Raw genomic sequence first — 21846 nt, 5'->3', positions numbered from 1 at the left:
GCCTTTACCTACTAACTCTGGTGTAACTTTTAGTTGTTTTGCCAACTTGCAGTAATAATAATGTGTTTTCCTATATTCCTAAAGGTTTCTAGATGTAATAATTCACCATTTTTTTTCTCTCTCATTAGTGAGTCATTGGTTAGAGTTCTGGCTTGTTATGAAAGTTGTGGGCAGCTTTACCAGTCTGTGGGCTTTATGGCTATTGTGCAAATACTTGATAGAAGGTGGTGAGTGGACAGTTTTCTCATTGTCACATGGCTTTCCACATAGACAGTTATACAAATTTTGCCTAGTGGGTGATTGATTCATGAGCATGTCATTTATGCTTACAAATAATTGGAAGGGTTCCTGTGGAATCTGAATCACTTTTGCCTGGTCTAAATCATTCCTGACATTGAGTTGGCCTTAAGTGAATGAACTCTTCTCCCCGAATTGCTCTACTTTGACCTTCACCATCTACTGGCCTTTCAGGGTACTGCACCCATTCATGTCTGCTGCTATGGACAGTCAGACTCAGCTACATTAGTGCCCTGAGAGCTTTCTGATGGTGGTGTTCATCACTACACAGTCCCATGCCCTTCTACCAGCCTGGCCTAGAGCTGTACTCCTCACATGAAATGTTGCTGAACTTCATCTTCATCTCTGTGCCTTCCTCTGTTTACTGCCCACTTAGTCTTGGATTCCAAGTCTACCCAGGGTCTTGACATCACCCTTTTCAAGGTGATAAAAGAAACTAATGCACTATGAAACAATTTCCTATCTTTTCAAATTGATTGTGGGTGACCTTTCAGATTGTCAATTACAACCATATTTTTCAGATATTCTCCCTAATTTCCACCATAATATGTTCTTTGTCCCTTATTCCAGGTATAGCTTCTACCACATCTCTGGCCTAATTTCCATATTTCCTGCTTTATTTGTTTAGTGAACATCTTCTCTCTACTTAGCTGCTAAGTTTCCTTGCTAGAGCATCTTGGATTCTCTTCTCTCCTATATGTTTACCCTCATTGAGATCTTAAATTACTATTTATAATTCTTACACTCCAAATTATTAATTTTATCCAAAATTTCTTGCTCAAGGCTAGATAGATGGCTGTACCTAAATCAGCCACTGCATTTACTGCAATAATACCAAACTTGCACTCTGCACCACATAGTCCCCCTGTGTATGCCAATGATGCCAAGGGAAGATTACAGTGCTAGACTTGAATTATTTTGGAACAGTCCATACATAGAACTATTGACACCATCTAGGGTAATGTTTCATGAGCCCTCACATTAATTTTTCCTTTTACTATATACTAATCTATTTGCTCACAGCTCAAAGTCTCTAGTTCAATTCTCTCACCACAATGGGAGAAAAACAGAAGATGGAGAAAGGAGATGACAAGAAGGAAGACCAGAAAATATAGATAGTCTATATCTACAAAGCAAAGCAAACAGAAGCTATCAGCAGAACACTCTGTACAAATAGATGCTGCCTATGTTTGTGATTTCCCTCTTAATTGCATGGCAGCCCTGTTTGAAGATGGATTGAAGTAAGTGAGTTAATGCTGAAACAATTCTCCCAATAAGAAACACATTAGTGCCAGGGCTTCACTTTGATTGCATTCTAATCAAAATCAGCACTGACATTTAGACTAAGGTAGACTTAAAAAGATCAATCTCCAGTGCAGATGGGGTGACCATTCCCTTAATTCAAAGTGTGAGTAATGTAGCTATTTTGGACATGTATATTCCCATACCTGGATAATAAATTTATCTGTCATTGAATAAACAATTGCTTTAATTACCACATAGTCTAGAATCTGTAAATATCCAGTTCAAAAATAAACATGGAACACCCAGATGGTAACTTAAAAATCCTCCTTAAAAGAAAACTAGCATCCTAGATGGTAAATATTCAATAGAGTAGCTTGTGATAGGACCTACAGTGTGTCTGTGTCACATGGTCTAAATCACATGGTTCCTATTACCATTTACATTAGAAAATATTTATTAAATTTTGTCAAGTATCATGGGGAAAAGAAAAAAAAAAAGAAAACCATAATAATAAGCCTTGAAATGTCAGGGGAAAAACTTCAGAGCATTAATGTATGCCATTGGCTTTTGTTTTCAACATTATTGTAAATGGTTGTTTGTTATTTCATGACTAATGTATTTTATGAGACTGATCAATTATGCTGTCATCGACACAGAAAGAGTACAAAGATCAATTAGCTACCTAAAGTAGTAGCAGCTAATAAAACATACAATAAACCTGAGCAGCTTTTTAGTATAAGTAATCTTTAACTTTGCATCATACAATAATTTATAACAGCCTTCAATATGTAGTTTTATAGAAAATACATCTTAGAAGTCAAAGTCATTCAGCTCTAAACAGTTTATAGTACAAATAGTTCTGGCTGTAACATGAGCCCAAAATATTTGCTCTTATTTAACAGGCACTAAATATCATTAGCAAACCTCTAAGGAAAGAGATGTACCTGGCTACCAACTCTGGTCTTTCTCCTTAACCTCTGATGTGAAGCAATGCTAGGACGATGGCTTTTGACACACTGCTGTGTACAGGACAGCAAAGTAGCCAGTGATTGTTCTGTCCTGTGTATTTTGTCCTCTTGCATTTTTTCTATCAGTTGTTTTCATCTGAATATTGTAAGCAGTGTTACATATAATCATATATGCACAGTCATGTACAAAGTGATGGGTGCAAAATTCCTCATTTGCAAAGTCTCTTATGATTATATATTGTTCCTTCAATTGCTGTATAGACTTTGAGTTTCAGTTTATATGCAGAGATTCTGAAAAAGTTGTACTCCAGCCAGTGAATCATTTTTAGAGAATATAGATGCAATCAGGTAAACAGTGCACTAGAATAGTGAGTGTAGGTTCTGATGCTAAGGTCCTGTTCCCCAACTGGTTCTTGATCTGTTGATAAAGAAAGCAATGGACTAATTGCTGGGTAGAAAAAAAGATAGATGGGACTTCCAGGTCTCTGGAGTAAAAGCAGACAGATGGAAGGGAGTAGAGAGTTCAGTATACTTTTGAGAGATGAGATCCAAGCAGCCATATGAGTTCTCAGGAGGAGCAGGAGTTGGAGGAGGTTAGGGCTTGGTTGGGGTGGTTGTGGCTGCTCCTAAGATGGGTGGTCAGGGATGCTTAGCAGGGAATAAAGTTTAGGGCAGGTGGGAGGTTCAAAAATAAGAATATTGTTAAGGGCACAATTTTTCAGGCAGGAGATAGGAGCACCCAACAATTGTGTCCAAAGGCAATTTGAAAGAAACAACTGTATATATGTGTTTTATCCATAGATTCAAGAGACACTGGGTTGGGGCTGGTGGTGTAGCACATTCTCAGAGCTTAGGCATGGTAGTTAAAAACTACATAAATACAAGTGAATCTGAATCAGGAGAACTTGAACTTACTCATAAATGATCATCTGTGCTTAGTCCCTCAGTCTTCATACTAATTATAACATCTAACTGATCATTCTGGTATTTTTTTCTTCAATTTTAAATTCCTCATGTTTCACTTCTTACATACACATGTGCATATACAGTTAGGAGAAATTGCAGGACATTATCTTCACAGATAGTCACATTTGCTACTGTAGCAGTTATTTTTATATTGCCAGCAAAAAAAAAAAAAAAAAAAAAAAAAAAAAAAAGCTTTAATACTTCAACCAAACTAGTATTTGCTTCAATTTCCATTAACCTTTGCAGAGGAACGTAGTACTGTCAGACAGTAATAAGACACAAAAGAACCTGCATGTGTAATTTGACTTTTACCTTATAATAATAAAGTCTGAAAGGGTCAAACTGCTTATCAGGTAATGTCAAAAAGACAATCACATCATTTATTTCACTTAAAAAATAGCAATGACTGTTTTAAGCTTGCAAAACGTCTGCTAAGATAACACACTGCAAACTTTGCATTGGGGTATGTAAATAAATTATAAATCTTTGTGAAATTTTTTATTAAAATAAATGGTTTTATCTCTCATTCCTTTCACAATTACTAACCAGGTATATATACTTACCAGGCACTGCTTCAAGTCTTAAGGATATGTCCTGGGAGTGAGGAGGAAAGAGGAATCTGATCACACTTCTGTTAGAATTTATATTCTACATAAGGTATTCAAAGAACTGTAGCCTGGAGGAAGCTGCAATGGCAGTCACATCCTACCTGTGAGCTGCCGCCTCCTGATTTGGGTTGCTTCACAGTTCTTGGAGCAGGGAGTGAACTTAGACCAAGGAGTGAAGGTGCAGTCTTCCCGACAGGGAATGATGCATTCCTGAACCAGGGGAGGCATTCCATTCATCTGCTTGAGGCATTCTTTCATTTCTGCAGACTGGTTATCATCAGAGATGCATGAGACATCTAGGACAGAGCACACATTCTTTTGTTATCACTTTGATTAAATCAGTGAGGTGCTTTTTCTTTGACAAAATAGTTGAAGTCCCCAGTGTTTGAAAATATGTGATTGCATATGGTGTTCAACATAGCTAACCTTCCTGCTCCCTGGAAATTAAATTTTTATTGTTACCATTGGAGGTATTTGAGAATTTAATTGGTTTCATTATTAATCCAAGCCTTGCATTGACAGGAACCAAAATAACTTTCAGTAATTTATTATACTTCCTCCTTAGGAGCATTTGATCCCCAGAGACAGGATAAAAGTAGGAAATCACATCTGTAAAACACACTGAAATGAAGGCAAAAAGGACAAATGCATTGTTAGAAAATCATGTGGGCTTTTGCTAGGTTAGGTTCCTTTTGGTTGGATGATGAGATGATTATTATGGTATGGAAGTATTCATATCACCATCTGTAATTGTACTGGCTGGCTTCTTGTCAACTTGACACAAGGTGGAGTTATCACAGAGACAGTAGCCTCAGTTGAGGAAAAGCCTCTATGAGATCCAGCTATAAGGCATTTTCTCAATCAGCCCACTGTGGGCTGCGCCATCTTGGGTTAGACCTGTATTCTACAAGAAATAACACAGGTGTGTGGTAGTCCTGAGTTCTATAAGAAAGCAAGCTAAGCAAGCCAGGAAAAGCAAGCCAGTAAGCAACATTCCTCCATGGCCTCTGCATCAGCTCCTGCTCGCTGATGTACTTGAGTTCCAGTCCTGACTTCCTTTGGTGATAAACATTAATGTGAACAGTGTAAACTGAATAAATCCTTTCCTGCCCAACTTGTTTCTTGGTCATGATGTTTTGTGCAGGAACAGAAATCCTGACTAAGACAATTGGTACCAGCATAGTGGGGTATTCCTGTGTAACCTAACCATGTTTTGGGGAGGACTATGGAAGGACTTTCGAACTTTAAGCTAGAAGAGCCATTAGGATGTTAAGAGCTCTGTGGGATGTTCTGAAGGAGCTTGGAAGATAATGTTGAGAACAGTTTAGAAGATGCAGGCCTGGCTTGTGAAATTTCAGAGGGAAGATTAAAGATTCTTATCAGGGATGTTGCTATTTTGATTGTGAAGATTCTGTGGTTTTGGTTAGCTGGAACTGAAAAATCAGCTGAGATTAATAAGATACCAGAACTACTAAAGCAAAACCTTTGCATTAATGGGACTATTGATGCTGGTCAGCTGGAGCTAAGAAATTAGTGGTGATTAAAAAGAGACCAGCATCATTGAGGTGAAATCTTCTGGGAAGTGTTTCCTGAGAGTACAAAGAGGCTGTGTGTTCCAGATATAGCCAAGGTTGTACCTCATGCTGAGGCTGGACATGGTAATGTGTAAGAGTCACCCAGGGGGTACTGGCTTTGAAGGCATGAAGGGTCATAAAGAACAGCTGTGTCTTGGCAGGATAGCAATGTGGAAGTATAAGCTGAATAAACCTTTTCCTCCCCAACTTGCTTCTTGATCAGGATATTTTGTGCAGGAATACAAACCCTGACTAAGACAGTACTTAAAAAGGAATTTTGCTAACTCTAAGCTTTACTTTATTATTAATATTGAAGCATCAGTTTACTTTTAAATTATTTTCTCAGTGTAGTCAAATATCTAACCAGATGATTCCCACAATAAACATAAGTTTCAAGTAATTTCTCAAATTTCTCTTCCCACATTTATTTATTTATTTATTTATTTATTTATTTATTTATTTATTTAGTAGAGCATACCTAGGTATATCATCATTAACAATTATGAGGTAAAATATTTTTGAAATTTCATCTGAATTTTATTTGATTCTTTAGACTAATGCCATTCAAAACCCTTGATTTAGAATTATTGATACATTGACTTACTTGGTTGATTATGAACTCTGCAGGATGCATAGGATATATAGCTGCTCTGTAGAGTACATTTGTCAGTCTCAGAACTGTTGACATTTTACATGGGAAAAAACTTTTGCAGGTGCCCGAGTGAGGGCTGTGCATGGTAAGGTATAGAGCTGCCTTCCTGGCTTCTCTACTCATTACATGCTACTAACACACAACCCCACAGGTAGATGCAACTGAAAATGTCTCCAGACAGACTGTTTTTGAACAGCTGCTTTTCATAGCACCCTACTAGTATGTATTCCTGTGTGAGCATCTCTAGCAATATATCTGGGAATGTTTCTCTACGTGCTCCACATGATTCTGCCCCACCTTTCATAACTACCAACATTCGGCATGTTGCTATTGGATATGATATCTGCTTAGTTAATAATGATATTTTAAAAAACTTTTATAAGGCAATGATTTCGTCTTTTATTTACCCAGAGAGATGCCTAGATGACAATGTTGTTACAGAGGAACTTTCAGTTGGTGTTTAATAAGGAGTTAATTTGTCTACACTCCTATGAAAAGCTCGAGCCCTGTAAATGCTTATAATCTTTTGAATTTGTATATTATATTTCCTAGAAATCTTTATGACATTTGTATTATCATGTATTTGTTGTATAGAGTCCCAAATTGCATAAGAATATGTTCATGTAAGTATATAATGTATTTTGACGATCTACATACTTACCTCCCCTGTCCCCTCTCTTTCTTCCTACTTTTAGTGAGTGCCTTCATTCCCCTATACAAATATACTCTATTATTATGTTATACTTATGAATTGCATGATTTTATATACTTACATAAGATATAATATCTACCAATAGTAGAAAACAAGTGTAATATTTATCTATATGAATTTGATTTAATTTGGTTAAATAATAACCAGAAGTTGCATCAGTTTTCTTCTATGTTGAACATTTTTCTTCTCTATGACTGAATACAATTATTTAGTTTATATATCCCATATTATCTTTTATGTTTAAATTGATATTTTTAAGAATTTTATGCATGAGTGACATGTTCATGTCACTTTTATCTTTTCTTCTAGTTCTTTTCCAACTCATCCAATGTCTCACACCTTTGTCCCTCTCAAATTCATGACCTTTACCACTCTATTTATTATTGTTATGTACTGCACACAGGAATATGCACACAAACACACTCTCCCAAATCCATAGGTTTCTCATAGGTGCTTGTGTTTGGGCTGACCACTTATGATTGGGATTGTGTAATCTGTTAGGGATATTATCCCTGGAAATGACTAATCCCAGCTTGCTTAGTAGCAGTTTTCTGTAGCTTTTCATCTAGGTGTAAAAACTTTTGAAAATCCCTCTTTTAAATGGGTGTGCCAATCAGTACTGTTTAGCTTTTGTTTAGACAGCCATATTGTTGAGATTCTGAGGATGTGGCTTTCTGGTCATAGCTAGAAGATACTTTCTAGCATCAGGTATCCTAGCCTTCTGCCTCTTGAAATCTCTCGGCCCTTATTTAATTTTTCTTGATCCATAATTTGTTGGGGTTGCATTGTAGATGTGTGTGGTGATTTGAATGAGAATGCCCCCCCCCCCACATATGCTCATATATTTGCAAGCTTTGTTCCTGTTTGACAAACTGTTAAAGAAGAATTAGGATGTGTGGCCTTGTGAGTGAAAATGTGTCATAGTAATAGGCTCTTGAGGGTTCAAAAACTTATGATAGTCCCAGCCCCCCTCCCCTGTTCTGCCTGTGGATTACAATCTAAAGCTCCTAGCTACAGCTGCTGGAGCATGCCTGTCTATTTCCTGCCATAACAATAATAGACTAACTCTCTAACACTATAAGCAGCCCTCCAGTTAAATGTGCTCCTTCATAAGAGTTGTTTTGGTGAGAGTGTCTCTTCACAGCAATAGAACAACAACTAAGATGATGTGTCAACTTGGACCAGGCATCCTATGCTCACTCATCCTCCCTATTTTCCACACCTGTGGATCTGTATAATAGGCTCCACCTGTTGGAAAAAGAAGCTTCTTTGATGAGTGGTGGGAGTTATACTTATCTGTGAGAACATACCACATTTCATGTATCCAATTCTCTGTTGGTAGATACCTATGTTGGTTCAATCACATAGCAATTGTGAATACTGTTTCAGTAAACACTGTTGTGCTATGATCTCTGTTACTTATAGTCATCCCAGTAAATACCCAAGAGTAGTACAGCTGCCTCATACAGTGGTCTATTTTTAGTTTTCTGAGGATCCTCCCTACTTATTTCCAAAGGATCAGAGCAAGTTTATATTCCCACCATCAATGTCTAGGCATTTACTCTTTCCTCATATTTTTGACAGCATCTGTTTGTTTTTTCCCTTTTCTTTTTAAATTTTTTACTTTAAAATATTTTTCATCGTATATATTTTGATAACATCTTCCCTCAACTTAGATTCTCTACTTCCTTCCTACCCACCTGTACTTTATATTCCCTCTCTCCCCTACCCCCTTTGTCTTTCACAGAAAATCATGAAAATCCTAAAAAGCAAAAATCAAAAATCAAAAAGGTAAACTGGAAAAAAAATCATCATGGATAAAATAACAAACCAAAATCAAATCAAAAAAACAAAACCCAAAATATGATGTGCATTTCATGTTCGCCATCTACTCCTGAGCATGGGGCCTGCTCTATACTATTGTTAACAACCACAGACATGCCACTAAAGAAAGCTAGTATCCTTCTCCTATTTGGTTTGATTGAAAATTTCTTCTTGGTCAGGGGTGGAACTTTGTGTTCAATTCTCATTCTCACTGCTGAAATTTGTTTGAACCTTGTGCATGCTGTATAGACTATTTTTAAACATATATGCATTACTACTGTTGGGTCTTCTAGTATTTCTGCCTCCTCTACTGCATTGTTCCCTAAGCCTTGAGGGAAGAGGTTTGATTTTGAAAAATCCCATTTAAGGCTTAGTCCCCTAAAGTCGCTCACTCTCTGAATCCTGTCAAGTTGTGGGCCTCTGTTCATTGTCATTTATTGTAAGAACAAATAAGAGAAAATAAAACACCACACTTCTCTAAGAAGTATGAGCAATGTAAAGCCCTATGGGTATAACAATCTGTCATCAGGGGTCACTTTAATTGGCATTTTCTTTTAGCAGAATAATATTATTGAGTTTTACCAACTCCTTCTCCACTTAATCATCCTGTTCTTATTTCTTGTTTATTTCTTTTTAGCACTAAGTTCGATTTCCCTTCTTTGCAAACTATCTTCCTCCTCTCTGGTCCTTGAAAGTTCATAAAGCAAGTCACAACAGATTAAAAAAAATACCACTCTGGACTTTATCTAATCACTGTACATTTAAAAACCTGGCTACCAACAAAAATTGTAGGGGTAGAAATTATACAATATGTGGAAGTTGAGAAATACAGTGCTGAATGAAGTTTTAGTCAACACAGACAACAAAGGGAAAATTAAAATGTTTTGGAGTTGAATGAAACTGAAAACACAAGATATTCAAACAGAAAGGTGACATTGTGAAGGAAGTAGTTCAAAGAAGCACTGTGTCTACATAAAGCTGCTGAAATCATATGTAAATAACTCAATGACTCACTTGATATTTCTAGAGAAACAGAAATAATACCTCAAAAGAGTACATGGTAAGAAATAATCAATCTCAGGACTGAAATCAATAGAAACAAACAAACAAATAAACAAAAGCATAAACAGAGTTGATGAAACAGAGTTGGTGCCTGGAAAAAAATCAATAAAGTTGTAAACCTTTAGCCAAATTAAGCAAAACACATGAATTAAAATAAAAGAGAAAGAGGAAAATTATAATAGCCAGCAAGGAAATTGAGAGTGTTCTAAGGACATACTTTAAAAAATCTATATTCCACCAAACTAGAAAACCTAAAAGAATTTCTTAGTATACATAATGCCACAAAGTTAAGATGAAATAAATGAATTAAACAAACCCATAATTCCAAGTGAAATACAAGTAGCAATTTAAAATCTCCCAAACAAACAAACAAATAAATAAAAAGCTCAGAAACCAGATAGATCTAGTACAGGATTCTACCAAACTTTCAAAGAATGAATACTAATATTTCTAATATAACTCAGCAAAAGGAGAAGGAACATTGCCTAATTCTCTTTATGAGGCCACAATTACCCTGACACCTAACCCACATAAAGAACCATCAAAGAAAAAGAATTATAGACCAATTTCTCTTATGCACAAGGATGAAAATGTCTCAACAAAACACTCCCAAATCCAATTCAAAAACACATCAAAAGGATTGCCCACAATGAATAAGTTGACTTCATCCAAGAGATTCAGAGATGGTTCAACATGTATGTGTATACAAATAAATATAGCCCTTCATAAGCAGATTAAAAATTCAAAAACCAAGTGATCACTTCATTAGATGGATAAAAGTCCTGGATAAAAACTAGGGACTTGGGACTTATACCTCAATTTATTAAAGGCAGTTTACAGAAAGCCCAGAGCCAATATCACTTCAACATAGAGAAACTCAAAGCATTTCCACAGAAATAAAACAAGAGAAGAATCTCCATTTCTCTATAACTATGACATATAGTACTTGAAACGCTGGCTGGAGAAAGAAAAACTGTAGGAGATTTGATGAATTTAAATAAGAAAGGAAACTTCTATAGATGATCAACACCTTCAGCACACTGTCAACATACAAAATTAAGACATAAAATATCAGTGACCTTTTTATATACAAATGAAAAAGAGGATGAAAACTAATAAAGGAAACAATCTTTCTTGATAGCCTCAAATGTGATATAACTCCAACCAAGTTAACGACATTCAGAATACAAAAATTAACACATTGAAGAAAGAAAGTGCAGAGGATATCGGACAATGGAAAGGTCTTCCCTGCCTATGGATCAGAATGATTAACATTGTGAAAATGATCATCCAATCAAATCAACCTGCAGATCCAATGTAATTTCCATCAAAGCTCCTACACAATTATTCACAGAAATTGAAAAAGTAATCTTCACTGACATATGGAAACACAAAACACAAAAATTTTCTCTCTGTCTCTCTGTCTCTGTCTCTGTCTCTGTCTCTCTCTCTCTCTCTCTCTCTCTCTCTCTCTCTCTCTCTCTCTCACACACACACACACAGAAGTTGGATAGATTTTTAAAATCCTGAATAATTGAATAACTGTTCAAAGAGTCATCATCCCAGATTTTAAGTTATATTACATAACTGTAGTCATAAATGGCTGAATATTGTCTTAAAAACAGATACATTGACAAGTGGAATAGGATTAAAGCATAATTCCTCACACCTATGGACTCTTTACCATTAAAAAAGCGGCCAAAGTTACACACTGGAGAAAAGACATCACCTTCAGCAAATCAAACCAGACAGATGAATGCTCTGTCTTATGATATCCATCCTGACTGGGATAAGGTGGAATCTCAATTCTCTAATGGGTAATGACATTGACAGTTTTTTACATTTCTTGGTCAGTTGTATTTTATCTTTTAAGAACCCTTTACTTCTTTTGCCTTTCAATTGTGTTTTTATATTAAATTTTATTTTATTTTGAGGTTTTTATTTTCCATGTTTGTGTGTATATGACTGACTCCCACAGAGTTCACAAGAGGACATTAGATCCTCTGTAACTGGAGTTATAGATGGTTGTGAACCACTATGTGTGTCCTAAGAACTAAACCTGGGCCACCAGCAAGAGGATCAAAGAAGTGCTTCCTAACCACCAAGTCATCTCCTCAGGTCTCTTAACTGGGTTATTTGATTCCTGTTACTCAGTTTTTTCAAAATTCTTTATATATTCTAGGTATTAATTCTCCGTTCGACATGCAGTTAAGAAGCTTTGCGTATGCTGTAGTCTTTTGTTTCATTGTCTCCCTTTCTGTGCCGGAGCCTTTCAACTTCACACAACATACATGATAAGGTGTAGTCATTAGTTCACAAGTGACTAGAGTCACTTTGTAGAAGCTGTTGCCAACTCTGTATCTTGAGATGATTTTCTTTATGGTTTAACAGTATTGAAATTTCAGGTCTTACACTAAAGTCTTTGACCCGGTCAGAGTTGGCGTTTATACAAGTTGGGGGACAGATTTCATTTCATTCTTCTTATGTGTGCATTTCTAGTTTCCTCAAACAAGTCATTGTTCTTGTCCTTTGGCATTTTAATTTTTTCACAGAAAAGGTCTTTCATCTCCCTAAGTGGAGTTATTTTTTAGGTATTTTATTAGATTTTTCTGAGGCCATGGTGATGTAGATTGTTTTCCTGTCCCTTGTCCTAGGCACGTTTGTCATGGGCCTATAGAAAGGCTACCAATTTTTATTGTCGACTTTACAATTTGTCAATTTTCTCTAAGCATTAATCAGCTCCATGAGTTTGCAGGTAGAAACTTCCTGGTCTCTTCTACATAGCATCCTATCCTTTGACATAAAAATACTTTGACATTTTCCTTTCCTATTTGCATTCTTTTTATTTCCCTCTTGTACATGATTGCTCAGGCTAAGAATTCAATAATTTTGTTCCCTAGATTTACAGGAAGAGGAAACCTCAGCTTAAAAAAATGTCTTCATTAGGTTGACTATAGGAAAACCCATGGTACATATTCTTGATTTATAATTGATGTGGGAGGTGGGAGGTTCCAGCTCACTGTGGGCGGTGCCTCACCTGGGCAGGTGTCATGGGTTAGCAGTGAAAACAGGCTGAGCAAGCCCAGAGGAGATAGTAGTAAGCAGAGCTTCACCTTCAGTTCGTGTCTACAGGCAAGCACACACCCAGAGATGGAGTGTGACTTAAGAGCTTTGTAATCTTAAGTTAAACCCTCTCTTTCCCAAACACCATCCCAGAGAATTCCAGTACTAACTATACAATAAGGTGGAGGAGTAAACATCCTTCTCCTGTTCTGAGTTTATCAGAAACTGTTCCAGGGTTTTCCCATTTATCATGGTGTTCGCTTTAGGCTTTTCATAGACAGCCTGTTCCATGCTGAGATTTATCCCTTCAACTTCTCCAAATACTAAAATACTAAATACTTCGAGGCATTTCTTCTCAAGTGGTGCTAGATTTTTTTCCCAGATGCTTTTTTCTTGCATATATTGAGATTATCATATGATTTCTGACCTTAAGTCTAATTAAATATTGGGAAAAGGTTACCGATTCATATGTGTTGAACTAATCTTGTATCCCTAGGAAGAAATCAACTTAGTCATAATTAATGATATTTTTGTTGTGTTCTTGAATTCATGTTGCCAGCATTTCATTTCCACATTTTTTTTGCATCTATCTTCATTGTGAGAAATGTTCTATAATTTTGTTTTTGGTTATGTTTTCTGATTTTGAAATGGAGCAATACTGACTTCATGAGAACAGTTTGGGAGCATTCTTTCTTTTTCTAATTATGGATAAGGTTGAGGTACACTAGTGTTAGCTGTTCTTTGAAAGTCTGGTGGGAATCACAATGAGCCCATCTGGGCTTGGACTGTTATTTTTTATCAGGGAGACTTTTTTTTTCTTTTTTCTTGGATTACTGCACCAATCTCGTGTGGTAGAGATTTATTTGTTAAGCTGTTCATACCATCTAGGTTTAATTTGTAATGTGTTATATGTCTAGAATTTTACCTATTACTGTTTAAATTTTAGTTTCTTGGAATATGTTTAAGTTCTATTTTGGAATAATGTAAAAAAATATCACAACTGGGGCACGTCCATTAGAATTCAATAGCAAATGCCACATGATAAAGAGCAGTGAGGCCTAAATCCAAGGTCAATTCAAATAAAACCCTACAAACATCTGTAAACATCTGTGCAGCAGGGAGAATATGCATGCAACTCTCTTTCAGTTGCCTATTCTTCTTGTATTCTAAATTTATTTCTTTTTTTCGGGGCACAAGAAAGAGAAAGTGTATGTGAATACTACAAATCCTTTTTACAGCTGGTGCATGCCAAAACTATTTAGTGCTTTAAGGCCAAGAAACTAGCTCACGTGACAACAGAAGCACAGAATACTTCTTGTTTGTACATCTGGTCTGTAGCAGGTGGAGAAATTCATTCATCTCAATTACTTTATTTGTTTTGTTTTGTTTTTTAATTAATATCTTGGTTTAAAAAAGCCATTGCACACCAAGCCAACATCACCTGCATCTTCTTTGTTGGGAATATTACAGCCATTAATGACAAATATAGCAAAAATACATTGTATAATATAGGGAACAAACAAATGTTATTTGAATTGCACAGTTAAATAACTAATTTTTAGTCAATTTAGAGAACTTTGTCCTGCCAAGTTAATTTTTTATTCCAAGATGACAACCCACTGAATAACAAGACAAGAAATTTAAATAATTATAAAAGCATCACCATCTGAAATATAATCCCCTGAAATATATCAATGGAATTTTTTGTTAACAAGAGTACGCTTTATTCTGTAACTTCTTATGAATAAGTATAGAATTTGGAAGCTATGATGAATAAAAGCTTGTTTATACTTCGATATTTTAAAAACCACTTAAATGGAAACACACTAACGTTTTGAAGTTGATATTAAGCTTTTATGAAAGCAGTAAAGGAAGAAATAAGGAAGTAAGAAAGGCAAGAAACCGTGCATAACTAGAGAGATCACAGGCATTAGGAGAGATCTACTGCTATCATTTTGCTGAACTGATGAGTGTTTGACTTTCTTTAAAACAGTTATCTTTACACACAGAGATGAGCACAGCTCCCAGCCCTTATCCCAGAAGCAGCTTCTTCTTCTTTCTCTTCTTCAGCAGATGGAATCAGTTGCAGGGAACCATAATTAGACCCTGTCACAGAGAGTAGGATGAGGAGTGCCCATGTCCACAGGGGACATTTGTAAAAGATTCCAAGATACATAGCACTGGGTAGACTGCTGCAGAATAGTGTCCTCATGGATGACACACTTCCAGCCTCTTAAGAAAATAACACTGGAACAGTCAACATTGCAGCATGGATGGACAAAGACATATAAATTGCTACCCCTTAGTTAACAAGCCGCTGAGAGAGGTAGATTCAATTTTCTTCAATGGCAAATCCTCTGGTAAGCTCATGTCTAAGAGGTCAGCCTCACACCCAAGTATGTAGTGGAAATACTAGCTGGACTCATCAGGTTGTGCCCCCCCCCGTGTGTGTGTGTGTGTGTGTGTGTGTGTGTGTGTGTGTGTTTGTGTGAGTGTGTGAATACACATGGTTGTGCATGTGCACAAATGTATACAAATATGTATATATGGATGTAAATATGCACACACCTATGTGGTTATCAAAGAAGAGGACATTTTTCATGCCATGTATTCACATGCTTCTATTATGTAGAGTCATAATTAATCAGCCAATAGATCATGTAAGGCCTGATCTCATGTAGAACATTAGCAGGGCTGTGATAAGTAGATTAGAGGTGTATCATTTCTATATAAGACAGCATGGAAGTGTAATCCATTATAGATATTCAAGGCCTCTCAGCGTCACAGAATGTAGAGTTGAAGCATGTCTCTTGATAACACCCACATCCCCTGAAGTCTATAGTTCTGTTATGGAAACCCAATGTGAGCAGCAAATGGAAAACCACAGGCTATGCATTCATTAGTTTTGAGAAGGAATTATGGTTTCCCTAATTTTTTCAAGATAATTTTTTAATGTCAACTGTGAAAAGATCATTGAAAATTGTGAGTCTCCCTTGTGGGGATATTCTAATATAAATAAATTTATTGACAAGAATTAATTGAATGTTCAATGTTGAATTATCCTGTAGAATAGTAAATGGCTGAAGAAAAGATGAAGTAAGCAGGTTCTAGTACTTGAAAAATAAGGAGAGAAAACAAAGCCTGGGGAATGAGAAGAGAAGAGATTGGAATGAATAGGGAGACACAGAGCTAAAGGCACTAGTGAAGCCTGTATTCTTCCCATTGTACAACCCACAGGCAAAAGCTCTTTTTAAACTATCTTCCATGCATGCAACCTATGATATAGCTCTGTGACTACCATTAAAGGTGTATAGTCTTCTTAAGTCAGACAGCTTCTTTTGAAGAACAAACCAGAGGCAACTGTCTACTCATAAAACGATAGACTCTGATGTCAAACAGAACAGAGGGTGACTACTGAGTGTTTGCAATGGCCTCAGGCAGTTTACGTACTACTTTTCAGATTCAACTTATCTAAGAAAGAGGCATGGGAAACATTTACTGATAAACATTCTGAGGTGAAATGCTTAACCCAAAGCCAAGCACATATTGCATTAGTTATTCAAACTCTGGATTAGAAAATGGTGCTATCATCCAAATAACTACTTCAATGGAATTGAGAGGCAGGAAAAAGCCCAGTATCTCCAGTTCTTGGCTCAAGAGAGATATTCCAAATCTCCTGGACCCACTTGAGCCCTAAGTGTGACTGGAGCCATTGAATACAACAAAGAGCTCAGCAGCCCTTCTAAAGGAAGCAGGGCCTCTGGAGGATACTGTCAAGCGTTAAGCTGCATGTTCTACTTACTGCCTGTAGTTATGAGGCTTGAACATTAAGGCAAAGACATCAATCCCAAGGAAACTCAATTCCAAGGCTTGTTCGGAATTTTTCCTGGATATGGTATAAAGATTCAACATCTTTAAGAACGCTAAAGAAGGCCTTTCCTGGGAAAAAGTGAGGGTAGCAAATAAAAGTGTTGGTCATCTTCCATATATGGACGTCTGTAGATGCTGCCTGTAAGCAGGTGAGGGCAAGTGAAAGACAAGGGTAAGACTGTGATTGGACAGTAGAAAAGGAGGGTGGGATGAGAGTTTTTGGGAGGTGGGAGAGAGAGGAAAGAGAAAGGAGGAAGGAAAGAAGACGGAAGAAGAGAAAAACTATCCAGATTCTGCATGGCTATAAATAGCCATGGGTAGCTATGGATATTTATAAGAGATGGACAATTACAGGATAAGTTGTCTTATCTGGGGGGGGCAGTTTATATCAATATCAACAGGCTCTGAGTTCATTGTGTGGACATTTTGTGGAATGAGACTTTGCTAATATAAATATAATTGATAAATTACACGTCTTTAGAGTTTTGATTTTGCTAGGTCACAGGGGGAAGATAGATGAGAATGTGAGCAGAATCCACAACAAGAGCTGCGAAATGGGCAGTTGATACATGGGGCTAGCTATGGAAGTGGCAAGACTGTTGGGTTCAGAGAGTAGCCGGCCTTAGCATGGGTTGCTATATTTTTTATTATTTCATGCAACAGGGTCCACTCTAAAAGCTACTAGATTCTTCTTTGCTAAAGCTAAACTGAGGAAGGTTTCAATTTTGGCAAGACTTAAACTCATATAAAAAGGTTTTCCAATCATGATAACAAATTGGCCTTATTACTGATGTAAAGAGAAGTGAACATAAGAGACAAAGTATAATTAATGCCTGATCTTCAGAAGTAAACTTGCCAAAGACCACTATCTCCCTCTGCAGAGTGCTTGAGCTAGTACACCTTAAGCTAAACACACACACACACACACACAGATAGAGAGACAAAGACAGAGAGAGAGAGAGAGAGAGAGAGAGAGAGAGAGAGAGATGTATGTCAGAATGCTAACAAAGGCATCATGTATACAAAGAAGTATGCAGAAATAATATACATATGTATACATATATATAACACACACACATATATACACATGATTTATTTCACAAGGCCATGCAAATGAAAGCTACAGGGAAGAATACAGATATCAGGACAACATTGTCCCTCCTCTGATGATAACTCAGAGAAAACATGGGCTGAAGACACCCTTACAGATTAAGCCTTGGATGAATGCTCATATAATGGGACAAGTAAAAGAATAAGCCATGGCTGAGAATTTATATGTGAGAGGTCTACCTGGAGTTCACCTTAGTTGAACTCTAAGACCCAGGTTCTTTGGATTATGACAAATTGCTTGCAGGCCACAGTCCAGGGCAAGATTTCTTCTTTAGTGCTTTCGAGCTTTCCAACTACTTTACTATACTAGTGGGAAATTATTTCCATTAGGTTGAGGAGAGGGGCTCTTCTCCAACCCTCCCTGCCATATATTTCCAACTTGACTGAACCTCCAAAGGGAATGGCAATTCAATCCTTCATTTTGTTTCATTTAATATACATGTAAGATTGCTAACTTCTCTGGAGACAGTCATGCTCCTAGGTAAAATTATTGCAAACGGATCCAGAAGGATCTCATTATTAAGCATTGCTTTAAATTCAGCCTTCTTACATGCTGGATGGATAGCTCTATGTGGATGCAAGGACTATGGTGTTTCCTTGATAGAAATAAAGGAAACAGGGATCTGAGCTGGCTATGGCAGGGTACCTGAGAATGAATCCCCAAACCTCACAATCTCCACCTGACTATTCTAGTGGCTATCACAGTATGTCTTCATGGGGAGATTGGAGAGGATGTTCATGTTATTAATTACTAGAATAGGTCTAGCATAAAGCAATTCGTGAATTCATGAACAGAAGCGAGAAGGCACAGATGTGAACTCTTAGCATGTCTGGGAGTTTGTTGAATGGAAGATAAATTAATGATTGAAGTCAGCAGATTTGGGGTTATTACTAAATGGTTGGTCTTCCTGCCTCCTTTCACCTCTAAATTTTTATATCCAAGCATGCTTTTATAAGTTTCTCCTCTTTTTACTTATGCTGTGACGAGGATTAGTGGCCTCATGACCAGACATGATAATGTTCTGCCAGGAAGACAAAATAGGGATGGATCCTGATCTTTCCTATCTGTCCAAGCTCATCACCCTCACCAAGGACATCCAAATTACTTCTGTAAAGTTGCTTCTGACCAGAATTCAACCATAATTACTGAAACAAAAGGCAAGAATGAATTTCTTTCAAGAGGTCATGGTGGGAGGTATTAGAGAACTAGAATGGCTAAATCTACAAGCATTGGCTGTCCTACAAAAGAAAGTGGCCTTGAATAAGGTTCAGAACTCAACATACACACATACAGAACCTGAACAGGTGAGTACAAATGACTCAGCACAGCAAAATTTCATGATATGCGTTCAGTGTAAATGGTCTGTCTTAATTAGGGTTTCCATTGTTGTAAATATTGTCCTTTATAAAAGTTGACCAAGGCAACTCTTATAAAGGACAATATTTAATTGGGGCTGACTTATAAGTTCAGATGTTCAGTCCATTACCATCAAAGCAAAATGCCTAGCAGCTGTCAAGCAAACTGAAAGTTCTACATCTTGTTTGGAAGGGAGACAGAAGACAGACTCTGGCCAGACTTGGATATATATATCCAAGCCATGTTTGGATAGTAAATGCAAAGTGTCCAGGGGAATAGAACACATGCTACCTGCATAGAGAAAAATTGTCTGATAAGCTATCATTCTATTCCTGTTGCTGCTTTAGGTTGACCTGTCAGCAGCAATGTTACCATTGCATGTACATATGCTATGTAAAGAGGTGGCAGTGTCAACTTGTCTTTATCTTGAGGACAGAATTTGGGACAGAAGAATTTTTTTGCAATCTCAAGGAGCAAAAGGCTATAACTTAAATGCAAAAAAAAATAAATGTATAGGAAATTAATTCTATTCCTGCACATTAACAGATAGCTTACCATATTGACTGAGTAGTTAAAATCCTGATCCCTTAGTTAAAAACAAAATAAAACAAAACAAAAATCCCCCAAAACTGCTGTGATGGCCTCAAGACAATTCTTGTCCAGGGTATGTTAATTCCTTGTTACTGATGTAATAAATGGCACATAATGTAAATGAATGAAAAGAAGAAAAATCATTCTACTAGTGTTCTCATAATTCAAAGTGTGAAATCTACCTCCAGCCAGATGGCAGCAGGTCCAGTTCATCTTGATGACTCTGATGAAGAGTTCATGCCTTCTTCCGTTCTATTTCCAGAGGATGCCTCCATCCATAACTCACATCCCCCTTCCTCTGACTTCCATCCCAGCAAAGTCTTAATTTCTTGGAGGTTCTATTACAACATCACTTCCCATCATCCTTTCCTAAGAACTGCTATAGTAACACTTGAGCTGTCGAAGAATTCCACCAGATCTGAGAATAATAATCTTAGTATATTCTGGTCTACAACATGTTTTCTTCATGGATGCTAGCATATTCTCACGTTCTCTGGACTATGAGTAAGGAGTCCAATATTCAGCCTTCCATACTGGGTATCACTTTTCCCATAAGAAAGACAACAAAGCCAATGTCACCTATTTCTAATAGCCAAATACAGAGCAGACATAGCTCTGAGCTTTACTGTGGCTTTCCATATTACCACCTTTTATAACACTTGTTTTTCTATAGTAACTCAAATTGCTTTTTTCTACCTACCCTACCCCTAGAACTATGTCCATGTATGCAGCTGGTATCTCCGTCAGGGAAACAAACTGACTTACTTCTTACTGTAGATGAAATAGAATCAAGTGAGTACATCTGCACCAAACAAAAGTGCATTCCAAAGACAAATGCAATTATCTGAATTATGTAAAATGCAAACCCACTTCCCTTCATCCAACCTTCCTGGCTTAAGTATAGGGTTTTAAATGAGAGGAGATCTCTTTAGAAGAGCATTAGCAGTGAGAATGAACTATGAGTACCAGGGAGGAATGGAAGCCCTACATTGTCTGCAAAAAAGCTAATTCTGTGCTGTCATCCCTAGAAAAGTGTCTGTGCACCACTTCCCTGGAGACATACTCTTAACTATCTACCTCTAGTGATAACAGTAGCCTTGGGCCACTCTCTCATGCTCAAGATCCATTTTCTTGTTAAGGAGGCACATCAATATGAGTGCAAACAACTTTTGCATAAAGAACTTCCTCATTCATCTCTGCCTGAGTTCTTGAGTAGTAAAGAAGGCTAAAGATTCTTCTAGACAGTTTCTCAGATGCCCAGGGCTGTTGTGAGGCAGAAGTAGCAGGAAAGGTGCCCATCTAGTGACATTTCAACAGCACACATGACTTCCCAAGTCAACTTTCCATTCTCAACAAACCGACCCCAGGTAATCTCCTTTGGAGACCAATCACTTGAGCTGGGGTTACAGACCCCTCAGTAATTTAGCCCACTCATGAGATGTCCAGTAATCCCTTTTCTATGAAAATTGTCATCAGCAGACTACATTTTAACGCGCTACTTTCCCAAATCAATCAATGTGGAAGTGAGAGCCAGTTCCTGGCATAATCTGTATGCTTTTGTTTGCCCTCTGTAGTTAATCACTCCCTGTGCAGAGCATAGTGTGTGTGTGGGGGAGCCACACAGTTTCTGGAGGCCCTTGTTCTGCAAAACCAGTGTTTGCAGAAAGCCTAGATTTGTGATTACATGCTGACTGACATATATGCAACTTTTGAGTGGGACCAGCATGAGTTGTGGAAATTGAATTAAACAATAAACCTGTAATTGCTTGTTAGGGTGTTTTAATTGACTCCTAAGTACCATATGCGGAGCTGCGTGGCTGCAGGAGCCCAATTATAAGCTTGCTTATGGAAAGATACAACTCATTTTGCATGTTGGAAATATATTCCCCAATTATTGTTGCCTTCTCAGAAAAGGATTTTCAAATAAACAAAGAATGCCTTTTAAAC

General features: G+C 37.2%; 1 protein-coding gene across 1 annotated transcript in view; it reads right to left on the bottom strand.

The window, feature by feature from the left end:
* THSD7B (thrombospondin type 1 domain containing 7B) overlaps positions 1-21846 on the bottom strand; it is a gene marked incomplete at both ends in the record, with an annotated part of 731038 nt that overhangs the window by 242255 nt on the left and 466937 nt on the right. The window contains one exon of the mRNA XM_080917661.1: positions 4186-4380. Coding sequence (XP_080773787.1) covers positions 4186-4380 — 195 coding nt within the window. The remainder of the gene's footprint in view (positions 1-4185; positions 4381-21846) is intronic.

The sequence above is a fragment of the Micromys minutus genome (assembly GCF_963924665.1).
Source record: "Micromys minutus genome assembly, chromosome: 6".
NCBI lineage: Eukaryota > Metazoa > Chordata > Mammalia > Rodentia > Muridae > Micromys > Micromys minutus.
This window is presented reverse-complemented; position numbering and strand designations above follow the sequence as displayed.